The sequence below is a fragment of the Salvelinus alpinus genome, chromosome 1 (assembly GCF_045679555.1).
Source record: "Salvelinus alpinus chromosome 1, SLU_Salpinus.1, whole genome shotgun sequence".
Lineage (NCBI taxonomy): Eukaryota > Metazoa > Chordata > Actinopteri > Salmoniformes > Salmonidae > Salvelinus > Salvelinus alpinus.
The window spans coordinates 50215790-50231279 of record NC_092086.1 but is presented as its reverse complement, the minus strand read 5'-3'; the positions used below and the strand labels follow the sequence as shown (position 1 = coordinate 50231279).

Below are 15490 nucleotides of genomic sequence, written 5' to 3'. Positions count from 1 at the left end.
GTACTACTGCCTGGTGCCTACCTCATTTTGAATGGCTCGAGGCAAATATCCCAAACAATCACCTATAATTGTCATCGGGTCCACCTCTCTGTGGCATTTCTTTTGTTTCACCCTTTATTAATAACCTGGAGGCACAAAGGGAACCTGCCTGCCTGGCTGCATTCAAGCCTACTCATCAAATACACACATTACTGTCTGGCACATAACACTTGGCTGGTGTGATATGAGTGTGAAGTGGATGCATCAAAACACATATGCAAACCTGAATCACATCTGATCAGGCGCTTTGATGTGTTTGAGTGTGGGCGTGTCAGAGAGAGAGGGAGATAGAGATAAAAAAGGCCTAAGCCCCGGATTTAATATTAGCACTGATAAATTACTCATGAAGTGGCTATGGTTTCGTCCACTTCCACCACCGGTGATGCTTGGTAACCTGAGCCTCTCTGGCTGACCCTAATCCACCCATACCACACAATAAAAACGCTGGCCTGGCCTCCTCTCTTGGGGGGCTCTGCTCAGAGCGGAGCGTTCCCTGCCTGGTATACTGTACACTACAGCCCAGCACTGGGAGTACAGCCTGGCTCACTTGTCAAATGTTTGAGTGCTCTCTTTATGTAACTATCTCACTTGTTCTGTTTTTCCAGGTGTCAGACTCTCTCTCTCGCTTGCTGCATACACCCGTGGGAGGTGCAGACAAGAATGCGGACAGCTGAATGTGCGAGGCAGAATGAGTGAGTCATTAGGTGTGGGGTTTTAAAATAGAGGTGAGAATGTGGTGAGAATTGACATCCACCATATGTAATGACTTGAAATAATTCCCCGATGAGAAAATGGGGAGTTCAAATACGTAGGTATTTGGTAATTAGCACATAAGTATGTGCCATCACAAAAATCTGAAAACTCGGACTCCCTATTGGTCTCTGGCTGTTATAACAGCAACTACATGTACTGTTGCTACGCATAGAAGCGTGTGAAAGACAAGAAGAAATGAAAAGAAGGGTTGAGTCCCAGAATGCCACAGAAGGTAACCAGGGTCAGGGGTCGGAGGTGAAGTTTCAGCGGCTTCAGCCCCCATCTCTGCTCCAGAGCAATAGAGACCAGACAGGACTTGAAGGGCTAAATGTACACTAGGGTAACCTCCCGCTGACAAACAGAAATGCTGTATGTGAGTGAGAGATAGGTACTTTGATATTTACTGTGTCACTTTATACGGTTTGAATGAATAACAAACAGAACGTCGATTCTAGTGGAGCCACCTGTCGCAACAAAATCGGCGGTGGCTTAGCAATGCCACGCCCGGTAACCAAGGCAACAGTTAGACACTTCCAGGGGATCCACCCGACCATCCCTACTTCCTGTTTCATTAACACAAAACACACACACCCTTGCCCATCTCCCCGACACAGACATGCAGTGTTTAATAATGATGATAATAGCCGTTGCCACTTACCGGCTCTGAGTCATCCTCTAACCCATACAGGTGCATCCCAACATGGAGAGCTGAATATTATAGAAAGGTTAATTAAGCTAGATGAGAAACCAAGAGGACTGTGTCTGTCTACGAGAGAGGATAAAGAGAGAATAGCTTACTGCCTCCTCAGAATAACTCAGAGAACAGCAACTCCCTAACTGCTGCAACAGGTCTGTGATGCAGTGAAAGCGGCAGAGAGGGAGCAAGAGGGATGAGTGAGTCTGCGTGTGTGTGTGTGTGTGTGTGTGTGTGTGTGTGTGCGCGTGCATGTGTTTACAGTATGCGTGACTCACTCACTCAACCTGGTCACGCCACATAACAAACCCGCAGAATAGAAAAAGACAGAAAGACGGGAGTGAAATCGATGGAGAGAAAAAGAGAGGGAGACACAATTAGGGACTTAATCCATCCTTTACTAAACAAATAAAGTCTGGAGGGGGAGGGGAGTGTGAGGCAGAGACCAGGGTGATGTACCGATCAACAGGCAGTATGGATACCTCTAATTACGCTTTCTCTCCTACTGTCCTCTCTCTCCTCCACCTTTCTCTTTTTCTCCCTCTCCCATCGCCTCTCTACATGCTCCTTTACTGCATAATGTCCTTCCCTCTCTTCCACTCCCTCTCTTTGTCAACGGATTCTGTCACTAATTTAGTTGCTTGCTTCACTTCACAGCTCCTGTTCAAAATAGCTAAAGACCACCTGATCCCCATAGCTGCTCTCCCATTGGCCAGGCCAGAGATCCCAGTAGTGTCATAGTAACCAGCCCAGTTGCTTAGTTCAGAGAGAGAGAGAGAGATAAACATAGGAGGATGAGAGACACCATCAGAATAGCACCGCTACTTTTGGAAGTGGTGGAGGCAGAAGAAATGGCTAGATTAACATGCTCTCAGAAACACACTCAACTGGTGACTAATGGCTACAGCTGAGCTTGTGTTTGATAAACATCCTGCTTCAAGGCTTTGCCTATAGAGCTGGGCCCATAGACTTATATAACAATGACTGGGTCACACCCAAATCAATAAGACAGAATGTTTCATAATACGCACGTCTCTGATAATGTCACTCCATGCCCGTATGGAAAAGATCTCGAAGAATTTGACACGATTCGTATATGTTCTCCCTAGAACTTGTCAGTAATACATATGGCACCAAATACATTGACAAGAGTCCTAGAATATTTTAGTAGTATCTGACTTGTATGGGTGGGTAACATTTAGACATAACAGAAAATGTTGCATGTAAGCTAAGCCTTCTAAGGTTTCACAGACATACACATTTCAAAGCACGTGAATACCACCGTCGGACGTCATTGAGCGAGACGTCATGGCGGACTTCGCTTCCTACTGAAGAAAGAAGCGAAGTCTGCCAGGAGGAGGAGGAAAGGGAAAGGGGGATACCTAGTCGGCTGCACAACTGAATGTATTCAACCAATATGAGTCTTCCGCATTTAACCCAACCCATCTGAATCAGAGGTGTGGGGAGGGGGGGGGGCTGCCTTAATCGATGTCCACATCATTGGTGCCCGAGGAGGAGCTGTTGTGGGGGTTTGCTGCCTTGCTCAAGGGAAGAATGGCAGATTTTTCCACCTTGCCGGCTCAGGGATTCTAACAAGCAACCTTTCAGTTACTGTCCCAGCACTCTAACCGCTAGGCTACCTGCCACCCCAGACGAGGGGAGGAGGAGGAAGAGTCGCGGTGGAGGAGAGGAGGAGGAAGAGGATATCGGTAATCACTTCAAAGCTGAGCCATGGCAGAAGGTTTCACAAACTAGATTTTCTTCGCAAATATTCACACACACATATATATATCTCCTTATCCATTAAATACATTTTACAGTAAGAAATTCTTTCAGTTGAAAACTGAGGGAAAAGGAAAGAGTGGGAGTGTGAAAGACAAGAGCATTGAATAATGAGGGGTGAAAAGCATTGCCTTGAGGGGAGAAATTATGTTCATGATGTTGCCTCTTCTGATGCAATGAAGCCCTTACTGTTCCAATACGTGATGGCGTGATGGAGGAGGGAGAATGGTACAATACCTTTATGGACTGGAGATGTGTACATTGCATCTACAGCATAAGTTACAGACGCAGGATATTTGGCAGATTTTTCCACCTTGCCGGGCTCAGGGATTCGAACAAGCAACCTTTCGGTTACTGTCCCAACACTCAAACCGCTATGCTACTGTAACATAAGCTACAGACGCATGCTATGTAACTTTCTCACTCCTAATTAGTCACGATTCATTCAGGATTATCCGTAAATCATGGCAGCATCCACATTAATGTAGAAGTGTTTCGAAACATGTTCATATCTTATTTTCTGTGAAAGTGACAGTACATTTACCATTTGTTTCTATCGGGCACAAAGTAATCTGAAACACAGCCAAAACAAACAGGAAATGCATCTAACAAATTTTGTCGAGTCACAAGCTTGATGTATTCATTTCATGCTAGGAATATGGGACCAAATACTAAACTTGACTACTTTAATACACATATAAATGAATTTGTTCCAATACTTTTGGCCCTCTAAAATGGGGGGACTATGTACAAAATGTGAGGCAATGTCTCAACGGTTCACCCGACGATATTGATGAAAATACCCTCAAATTAAAGCTGACAGTCTGCACTTTAACCTCATTGTATCATATCAAATCCAAAGTGCTGGAGAAGAGAGCCAAAACACAACATGTGTCACTGTCCCAATACTTTCAGAGCTCACTGTATCCAGTATGTGTGGGTGAATATTATATGCATCCATCTAGTGTCCTCCTTTGTGACTGTCTGAAAACATAGAATGCGTGTTGTAAAGTCACATGCCTCGCCTTGATGATGATATAAAGATCTACAGATAAAAACAGACTAAGATTCAAAGTGAGAAAGCGGTGTGTGTGGCAGAGTGAAATAAGATCGAAAAGATAACAAGAAAAGATACCGAAGTGAAATACAATAACGGTCCAAACCACTGGTATGATTCATTATGACATTCTAATCCTGACAAGATCACACTCTCTCGCTACTCCTCTGGGCTGTATTTCTGCCTCCCTCCCTCCAGCCCTCCCTCCCTCCAGCCCTCCCTCCAGCCCTCCCTCCAGCCCTCCCTCCAGCCCTCCCTCCAGCCCTCCCTCCAGCCCTCCGTGTGATCGGAGCAAACAGTCTACCCATCTGTAAACACAGAGACAGGGCAAACACACACTCAGACAGCCAGCGGAGAGGGAGACGGATAGAATGATCAGCCCAGGCTCAATCCCTATTCTACAGGGGTTTCACATCCCACACCAGCAGCACTGGCATAAACAGCATGTACAACACCAGTCAGCGGTGGAACTGAAGAACAACAAGCAACACTCTTCCAGAGGATTAAAAAGATTTTAAAAAGCCAGGTTGGTAGCCGACAGTGTACTAAGAGAGGAGCGTTAGAGACGTTCCGTGTCTCGCGAAGGCCAGTGGCGCTTCCCAATGTCTAAATGGCCATGTGCTTGGCGCACGATGCCCGCCGTTGTCATGACAACGGGCTGGACGACGGACAGCCGTGTCTTTGTGAACTGCTATCTTAAAAAAAGGCCCTGCACTGAGGAGAGAGACAAAAAAAAGGGGGGTCATGTACAGACCTCACCGCAAATACACCGAGAGGTGTGATTCAGCTCAAAGTGGGCACTAATGAAGTAATATCAACAATAACTTTTTGAAAAAGGATAAGCTAATAGCAGATAGTAGTACTAGGCAAGTCTAATTATACTGTTGAGACCTACAGCATTTTTTAAAAAGGTACTCTGAAACCAAAACAATACGCCTAGGAACTGTAACATTAAAAAGCACTAAAAACGTCAGAAAATACCCTCCTAGGGGTCCACCTATCAAGAAATCAGCAAGATAAATATAGCACTCGGTCTGAAACTTGTGGAGGTCAAAACCATTACATTCCCATGGACACACTTTGTTAGGAAACACTGACGTTAGCCACTATGTGATCTGCGTCTCTGGGGATCCAGGCTGGGACCAGCTGGGACAGGACAGAGAGAGAGAGAGAAAGAAGCCTCATAAAATGGCTGGAGGGGCTAGGGTCTGGGACAGTGAGGCTGGCGGGTCCCTCAGCAGGCAGCCAGTCTACCAGGGGGACTGGAAGTCTAATTAAAACCCCAGCGCCTTCCCTGCAGCTGTGGCCCAGCCCAAAATGGAATCACACAACGCAGGCGAAAGAAGAGGATCAAAGAGAGCGAGAATGAGAGAGACTAGGAAATGGCGCATCAAAAACTTTTTTCTAAGTTAATGTGTCCTGTCCACCAACCCTAAATTTCAACCCTCTCTGACACACACGCCCACATAGTCTCACAGACATACTCCAACACACACACACTCCTACAGTACGGCAAGGCGCCCTTCCCGGACCAGGTGCCAAAACAGACTCACCAAAAGTGTAAAGCGTTTAGGTTTAGCCAGGTCTGTCTTACCATGCCGGGCCTGCGATACCTGTCGGTCTGCTCCATACCGCGCTCGCCACGTTCGCCACACCACGGCAAATCAGAGGGGCAAAGCCACAGTCCACACCAACGACCAGCAGTGTGTGTGTGTACGTGTGTGTGTGAGAGAGAGAGAGAGACCGTGCCGGCAAGTGTGTAAGTCCAAAAGTATGTGTGTGTGTGTGTGTGTGTGTGTGTGTGTGTGTGTGTGTGTGTGTGTGTGTCTGAAAGAGAGAGCGCCAGAGAGAGAGTAATGTATGTGTAGGAGTGTGCTGTCCTAACCCTCCTAACACACACACCTCCAAGAACCTGAACCTTGTGTATGAGGAAAGGAGAGGGGAGTGAGGGAGCTGGGACTGGGGGGGGGGGGGGTCAGGTTGCAGGACTTGTGCTACATTTGCAAACTGGGGAATTATATTTAGCCCTGGCAGGACAGAAACAGGACCGTGAACGCAACGCAGCGAGCCCCAGAAGGAGGCTTGGTATGCAGCCGTCAGTCATTCAATGCCCCCACTGACGTGGGAGAGAGGCTGGGGCAGGAAAAAAAAAAAAAAAACGTTCCTCTATCCTGCCCTCTCCCTCTCTTTCTATACCCAGAACAGGACATCAAACAAGGGGATGATATGGTTAGAGGGGAGGAAGTGACTAGATTGGGGGGTGGGGGGTGAACAGTGTATCAGTGGCAGCAACAAGGACATCCAGTGCGCAATAATGACAGCACACTTGGAACCAGTCAGCACACAGGAGGTGAGTATCCCCTAAAGACTAGGGAAATAAAACGGACACATTTCAAGGCCACACAGGTTTATTCTAAAATCTCTTTGATTAAGTTCAGGCAACAGTTGGCATACCTGTTCCAGCTACACAAACTAGATACAATACCTACTGGCTTTCAGTTCTAAAGTGTTGCACTTCAATTGATTATTTCAGCTTCTACTATGAACATGTCCCTTCTTCTTCAGATCGTACTTCCTTATGTAATGATCATACTTCATCAACCTGAAAGCAGATACGCAAACGTAGATCATTTCAAGTAGTCGGCAAATAAGTGAAGACGAGTCGGCAGATTAGTGAAGGAGATGAACTGAACTTGAACTCTTTGGCCCAGCGAGCCAGCCAGCCAGCCAGGCAGCAGTCAGTCAGTGTTAAAATGGCTCCAGCCTGCTAAACTAAGGGCCCAATTCAATCATGTCTGCTTCAGTCGACATCCGCATAGCTGATGTTTTGACGTGTAGGAGGTGGAACTGCGTTAGAGCTGTCCAGCCCACAAGATGCTCCTCGCATTATACTGTACCTAAAGCGGGCATTGCCATTGGCTGCACGGAGTCGCACTAAGCGAAATCCCATGAAGCTTGTTTACAAGTTCGAACACTGGAATGTGAGACGTAATCTACACCTCGATTAGGCTGATAGAAATCCTCATTATTTTTGTTTAATGATGTTCAATTTGAGCGTAATTATTTCTATATATCCTACACGTTCTTGTTTTTAAATTTCTAACGCGAGTTGAACGGATGTGGCTTCGTAACAATGATCACAAGAGCGGCTGCTCATCGATGTGACAGCTCCAACGCGGTTCTACCTATGACACCACCAAAAACATCAGCAGTGGCGTAACAGTTTAGCGGGTCCCCCCGCAAGGTCCAAGCAATTCTAAAGCTAACAATAGATCATTCAAATATTCATGTTAAATTATTCAAACATGTAATCCAAGTTTTAAGTTTCATAGCACTATTAAATGCTGCAGGGCTAATTTCTTGAGCATTTTGGCACGTTTTTCTATAGATGTAGAACATAAAACAACATTTATAAAAGCAAACCCTTTGGCCTATACTTTGACTGTTTAAGCATATGATGCAGAACGGTGATGACATTTTCTTTTTTTATCTTAAGCCATCAGAGACATAGTTGACAAGCCACTGACGGAGTTGACAACTACTCAAGACAGACATATTTTTGCCTCTAAAAAGAAAAGTGCAACAGAAACATCTGTAAAATATGGGAAATGATTCATTTGAAAATCCCCATTAAAAAACAACCACTCCATCAGATCTTTCAGCACTCTGATGGAGTTGATGTTTCACGGAGTTAACAAAAAATGGCAGTTTTCTTCTTCTGTGGTTTACACAGTAGCAATTTGTTTTTTCCTCAGTTGCGTCATGACTAAAAGCGAATTAAATGTAACATATTTGAACCAACGTTCATATTCCAGATGGCGTTGACAGTTTATGGTTGTGACCATGGTGATTCCCATATCGTCTGTTTAAATCTATCAAAAGTAGAGAACTTTCCAGAACATGCATTGCCCTATATGTAATGAGGACATGAATAAGGATTTTAGACAAATCTGACGGTGTTGGCCAAATCTCCAAACACATCTTTTAGGAATAACAATTAAAAAATATATATTCTTTATAGTCACAAGAAAGATACTTTTTAATATCAATTATTGACATTTTTATTATGAAATTGGGATCCTTTGCATTTCCAGGCACAGAGCAGACATGGAAATGAATCATATTGAAAGTAGTTTGAAAATTAAAAAATTTAAATGTACATTTTAAGCTCAAATAATGCAACAAAATAATTGTTTTAAACTATAAAATAAAAAGTTTCCCTGCCAGACAAGGATAGTCCCAACCTTCAAGTATCCCTGAGAAAATGTCCTGCTATTCTATACATTTTGGCATGAGACTGAGAAAATGTTGTTTTATTATTCCTTAAAAAAAGTGATGATCTATGGGGTTTTATTGTGGGGGGGGGGGGGGGGGAGTGCTACGCCAGTGTACATCAGCTATGTGGGTGTGGGCTGTCGCCGGTTAACGCTTGATCTGATTGAATCTAGGCCTAAGCTAGGAGAGCAGGGGGTTGGAGAGGCCGGGTGGAGGAGGGGAACATACAGCTCTGGTGTCTCTATTCCACCAGCAGGGGGCAACCTCTGACACTGTGACAGGTGCCTCACCATAGCGACGCAGGAGTGGTTGACTGACTGGTGATGAACGGGCAGCCAGCCAGCCAGGTCCACAGCATGAGGAACAGATTGCCAGAGAGAGGCAGGCAGGCTAGTATTCTCAGAGCCACTCCCAAGTGTCAGCCACTCAGACTATTGTTTGGTTCCCTCTCCTCAAAGAGAAGCAGCCTACTGCCAGGCTGCACTGACAGAAGGACTGATTACATTTTCCCTTCCAATGGAAAGGGAACATACACCATAGCAGGATTTCTCACACACAGCTGAGAAAATATGAGGGCGAAAAATAACGAGGAAAAATGACTAACTGCCACAGATGGAGGAAATTGTAACTATCGGTTTATCAAATTCTCCTCACTCAAATGAGAAGAGGTGATTTCAGGGTGAATTATTAAGATAAGCTTCATCCTGTGAACATTGCGGTCGTAGAATGTAATTTATTTGTCCTGAGCTTGGAGCAGCTTTCTTTTACGTAACACAAGTCGCCCCCTCTATTGTGAAACAGCCAATTGACCTGACCCTGGTGCCATCAAAAATAATGATTAATCATGACCTAATAGCGTTGGACTGACACAGTTGCTCTAAATGGAATGGCAAAAGAAGGAAACTGAACCCCGGCAAATGAGCCCCCAGGGATGCCAGAGTGATTATGGTCCTTCACTGACTGTGTTGTGTAGGGGTCAGCTCATCTCATGTCTCTATGGTAGAATAGCTGGAGGGCATTGCCGGACAGCCCGACAGTCAACTGTATTGATCACAAAAACCCATCTGAATGTGTGTGTGTGTGCACGCTTGTGAGAGAGAGAAAGAGAAGAGAAATAGAGAAAGAGATTGATAGATAAAGAGAGCGATATGTAGAATTGAATCCTCAAATCATATTCAATCAGCCCAGACATTGAAACAGCAATGAACATTTCCAAAGAGTCAAGGAGGTCACAAGAGGTGCATCTGATCTACATCTTGTGTCTTTCACATCCATATTGCCTCTTCTTTCTCAGGTTACAATCACAGCTAGTAATGGTGCTCATTACTACATGCCTGCCACTCCCTGTGTATCTAAAGTACTCTATTCTTGTACACACACACACACACTAATCCATCTAAACATTCTTTCCTCCTCTCCATCCCACTGCGCCTGCACACAGAGGGGAGATTCAGTGTGCCGGTTGCCATGGAAACCAGACCAGTGTACCGGCTCCACTGCTGGCTGATTGTGTGACAGTGTGTGTGTTTGTGAGACTTAAAGCTTGGAAGGAGTGTTCGGCTCGCAGTTGCGCAAGAGGGTGCAAACATATACAGTGCAGCTAGCTGCATACATAGACATAACACAGCCTGCCTACATAGTGCATTAGGACATCTAAATGAAGGATTCACTGCAAATTCAGGTTGTATACAGGTTGGTATCCATTTGGGACACACCCACTCTAATGGCTCCTGCTACCGTACATGTCCGGCTCAGAGCAGACTTACAGAGTTAATGAGGAGATGTGCCAGTGAGTAGGGGAGGGAGGGGGAGGGGTGCAACAGAGGCTGAAGTTAGCTAACCTTTAGAATCCACAGGAAGGCTACACTCCCTGTGTTCACTGCCAAGAGAGGGGAGTTTTTGTGTGTGTGACACCCATAGCGAGCAGGTTAATGTCGTCAGGCAGGGGCAAAACGTTTCCTCCCTCATCTGAAGAGGTCGGGGAGGAAAAGGGGACACATGGTGGCATGACACGGGGCCGCTTTAATAAAATGTCATGTCCGCATGATGAGCTGCGATGGAGATGACACGCGTGTCACCTTAAACCCCTTCCCCTCTCTCCAGACCCCCCGGAAAGGAAGTGTCTCTGTGTGGTACGTTTCCCCCATGGAAACATATTTTCTAAAGCCTGTCTCTCCTGCTGGAGAATAGCAGGCTCCCATGGGCTCACCCTGACAGTGTTGATCAATGAACCACGGGGAACCTGGGGAGGGCGTGCTGGGGAGGGTCTGAGCCCTACACGAGGACCCGGAACCAAGACATGACAATCAGGATTGTGGAGATCTACCTCCTGGAGTCCCTACGATACACTCTCTCACTCTCTGTCTTGTTCTTATCCAAGGTGCATCAATCTGACCAGTTTATTGTTGATTCATAGTGAAAAACATTGAGTCCTGAGTAGGTGGGGGCATCCACCGGGGAGGACAGCAGAGGCATCAATTGTGTTTATGAGAGCAACATAAATGAGGGGTGACAGAGAAAGGTCAAGGAAAAAATGAAATAAGACAGCGATTGCACAGATGAGAAAGAAGGAAAGGAAAGGGGGAGGAGTAAGAGGTTAACAAAGTGCAATGTAAGTAAAACTGCAGAGAGCTTGGACGGCTGTGTGCTAGTGACCATGTGAATGTGTTTGGGTTACTTATATGAGAAGGCGCTAACAGTGCTGCAGCAATATCCATACTGATCCATCGGGCTATTCGCACCTATGAATCTCTTGAATTTATCACCAGAAGAATCAGGCGGTCTCGTATAAGGTACAGTATAGGTACAGCATAAGGCGAATAGGGGGTCTTACCTGCCGGACAAAGCTGTTGGAGGTGGTGTCAGAGGAGGTGCTTCCATCCGAGCGCTTGAAGCGGCTCTTCCGTTTGGAATACTTTCCCTAGAAGGAAGGAAGATAAGGAGACAAGAAACCCAAAAGAGACATTAGACGAAGCATCACAAAGCAAGTCTTAATAAAAAAAAGTACACTTGAACAAAGTTTTGTTCACAAACATATTTTCTGTTGAGAAAACATTACGAAACCTCCCAGCTTTGTTCTAGCGGTAAATTCATCTCAAGACTTTTAAGTCCACAAAATTCAATTGTTTATGATACTGGAACTCTATGATCAGGAGAGCTTCAGGGACATAGAAGACAATGACCAGAACAGATGGAGCGCTGCCAGAGATGGGAGTTAAAAGGAGACAATGTGTCCTGATCCTCTCCCAGCACCAGTGTACTCCACCATCTTAGCTCAGCTTCATGTTCAACCTCCATTACTTGTCATTATTCATGTGGGTCGGGACCCTGTAATGTGATAGGCCATTTGCCAGGGATCAGCCTGGCTTGGGCAGGGCCCTCCACTGCATTAGAGCCCACCCTGGCCACGTCACCATGGATACGCAGTGCCGGATAATTGCATTTGTTGGCAATCAGGAAGCCTGATGGATCAGACTAGTGGGTTGTGCCGCTCCTGTGTGCACAGATGGACAGGGACCGCTGCCTGAGCGGAGGCCACAAGAATAGTACACAGGAACATACAATACACTCACACATGTACTGTATGCATGAATATGTGCAGCGTTCAAATGGTAGACACCCACATGGGACATATTCCTGCAATCAAAAGCCTGATCAACTTCTCAGAGCCATGTTCTCTTTCATGTACAAAATCATGCTCACATTGTGAGCACAAACTGTACAGTTTGTCGCCACACACCTGCTCCCAGCAACCCAACCAACCCCACCTTCATACACGCACGCACACACCTGCTCCCACAGCTATGACCACATCGATCAGACCAGTACACTTTACTACAGGTCTAATCAGAATACTCCTCAGTGTGAGGTATGGACCCGCTGTTAGAGTCTGAGTCCAGCTGTAGGTCCAGCTGTAGTCCAGCTCCCCTACCCGTCTCTCATCATCACTGAGCCGGGGCAACATAGTCCCCAGAGGTATGTCTCTGCCTGTGCTGACAACTTTTAAACAAATGTGCCCTCAACAGCCGCAACAATGCTGGCCCGGACATGGGCATCATCCTCTGTGGTCTACACACTATAGATCATATTCAGAGGATGACGAAAAGAGAAAGCGCAACACGATCTCTGCATCCTTGACAGGTGAGTTGTGGGAAATTAAGGGGGCGTGGGGTGGGTTGTATTGAGCTGGCCATGGGGAGAGGCTGGCTACAGTAAAGGGCAGGGAAATGCCATAGAGGGGAAGTAGGGAGGGGAGGTTTCCTGTCGGTAACCAACCTCCAGGGCTAAGTGACTAATTAGAGGGGGGTGTGACGCGAGCGCTGCTCTGTTAGACAGGAACTGTAAACTGGGGAGGGATGGGAGGACAAGCCTGTGGTGTGTCTCTGTCTTCCAGCATTAACAGAGCACAGTCGAACATTCTCTAGGCAAACATACAGTAACAGCACTCCTCCGCTGGTGCTGCAGGCAGAAGAACAAACACAATCTATAATCTGAGCTATTGTATCCAGGCTTGATTTAGATCAGTTCAGCATTCCCCTGCGCCTGCTCATATGTTTTCATCTCTGTTGGGGTTGGTTGTTGCCATTCAGTGTTGCTGGGGGGCCGGGGGGCCTTTCCTCCAGGATCTTACTAGTACGGTCACAAATGGAACATTTTTTTCCTATATAGTGCACTGCTTTTGACCAGGACCCACAGGGCTTCAGTCAAAATAAGTACGCTACGTAGGGAATGTGGTGCCATTTGGGACGTAGTCTACAAGTGTGGTCCCCCGGTCGTCTCTCCACAGCTGAGTTATAAATATGCCAGCGTGACCCGCCGCAGGTCTGCGTGAACTTTATATCTAATTGATCCGAGTGCCACACACAAACCCTTCCCCACCACATTACACAAGGGGGGGGGTCCATCTGTCTCTCAGCACAGCACTAACACGCAAGGGATAGAAATCTGACAGCTAAAAACAGTCAGAGAGAGAGAAATAAGGATGGGGAAGGGAGAGAGAGATGGAGAGAGAAAGAGTGGGAGAGTGAGGCGTGCAGGAAGCATACTTGGCATGGCTTGAGGTGTTGGGTTGTATAGAGTATGTGTTGTTTTTCTGTGATGTCGCGGTTTCCGTGGAGAGACAATGATGGAGCTTAGCGTGGGCGGGTTTGTTCTGGTCATTTTTCTTTCCCCCCCCCTCCCATTCGATTTTACGACCAGTTTTACCATATACTGTAACTTCCCGAATGCCATTTATAGCTACAGAAAAAGTTACATTCTGAACATTTAGAGTTCTAAAAGAACAAGTGTTGTGTAAGAAAACATTGCATGAGCACAGATATAGCAATAATCAAAAGCCAATATGCTGTTTTTTGGAGGGCAGAAAAGGCATGGCCTAAGGGAGAGCATTATAACACATGATATGATAATTATGTGCGATCTTATTCCATTAAATGTGTCTGCCAGTGTGTACGGCATTCATCCCCTCTCATTTCGGGAAAAAGTTTCATCATTAATCAGCAACACCTTGATTCCATGACAGTTCCTGGCAGCAAAGAAACAACAATGCATTAGCTATGAGTAGGCTGTAAAGCCATCTAAACAGAGTTCGGTGTCCTTACTCCTGCATGAAGGCAAAACGGATGAGAGAAAATCGTGCCCACTGTTCACACGGTCCATTAATACGTGGGCGTGGCTTGCATCACTTGTGGACTTTATCCAACTAGTAACGTGTAGCACATAGCGCTAATTGCGTAAAAGACATCAGAGTTCGTTCATCAATCATCATTTAGCATTAGCCTACAATAATAGGCAGCTTTGTGTAATTATTGACCATCAAATGGTCAAACCAAAAATAGTCATTGTCATGTCATAAATAACACACACTTTTCCAACACATAAATTGTAAAAAAATATATATTAAAAAAATGTCATAGCCTATAATTCCTGTGGTTCTATTTGAAAGTGGAACAGCTTCAGATGGTAACGAGAAACGGAAGAAGCGACACACAGCAGCCACAGTTAATTACCATATTAATGGCCCACTGTGACCAAACCAATGCTTTTACTATAGATGAAGAATACATGCATTACTTTGTTATTACCCTAGTTATTAGTCCTACTGATACAATTCCCATACTTTTTTTTTGCTCAGGGAATTATAACCTACTCCATTAAATCTTATTCGCAGCTGGTTCGTTCACCTGCTTTTCTGCTTGTATAGTCCCTGTTATGACAAGTCAAACTGTGGACTGTCAAAATGTCTCAACAAAAAGCTTCAGCAACAGGCGGACTGGCTCCATCAAACCTAAGGTGAGATTTCCCGGGTAGGCTTGAGTTGTAGCCTTTACTGCTTACCTGTCCGTGTGGATGTTGATCAAACATGTCCATTTGGATCTCCTGGGTTGAGGTCGAAGGCGTCCTGGACATACTACTTTTCTGTACCATTGATTTACTTTTTCAATTCTATTTTCTAATTCCTATGTTTATGATGATGTCGCTATAGTCATTGTCAACGAAGATAATTACTTGCCGTTGTTTCCCGGAGGGTGCTTCCCAAGCGTAGTACAATAGCAACAGCTGCGTCGTCTACAGTCTATCCTAGCCCACCACCCTCCGTTTCCTCACTCAGACAATACGGACGGGGCGCTCCACTCGAGATTCCAGCTGCGAACGGAATAGGTCCACGCCCCATTGACAAGGCCCCACCCTCATCACTGATTAATCAACGAGAGACCAACACGGAAGGGATGTCTTGTGATTGGGTAATGGGTAAAGCAATTAGACTAGGTTGCCACCTGGTTGCACAGATGATATCCACATTTTTAGATGCTCACCTCTTTTCAAGTGGCACTGTAGGCAGTTGTCGGCAGTGGTACATCAGCGAGGATATGTAGCCTGTTGGCTTACTG

At 45.7% G+C, this 15490-nt stretch overlaps 1 protein-coding gene across 5 annotated transcripts in view; it reads right to left on the bottom strand.

The window, feature by feature from the left end:
• The window catches only part of LOC139579081 (voltage-dependent L-type calcium channel subunit beta-1-like), a 34920-nt gene extending 19645 nt beyond the window's left edge, over nt 1-15275 (bottom strand). For 2 of the 5 annotated variants that reach the window (XM_071407328.1, XM_071407364.1), the window contains exons 1-2: nt 14937-15275; nt 11434-11520 (exon numbers count right to left, since the gene is read on the bottom strand). In XM_071407328.1, coding sequence (XP_071263429.1) covers nt 11434-11520; nt 14937-15026 — 177 coding nt within the window. In that variant the 5' untranslated portion in view covers nt 15027-15275. Of the gene's footprint in view, nt 1-1450; nt 1683-5919; nt 6196-11433; nt 11521-14936 lie in introns of those variants that run through there. The other 3 variants (XM_071407337.1, XM_071407354.1, XM_071407346.1) reach the window with 3 other exon arrangements.
• Nucleotides 15276-15490: the final 215 nt, after the last annotated feature.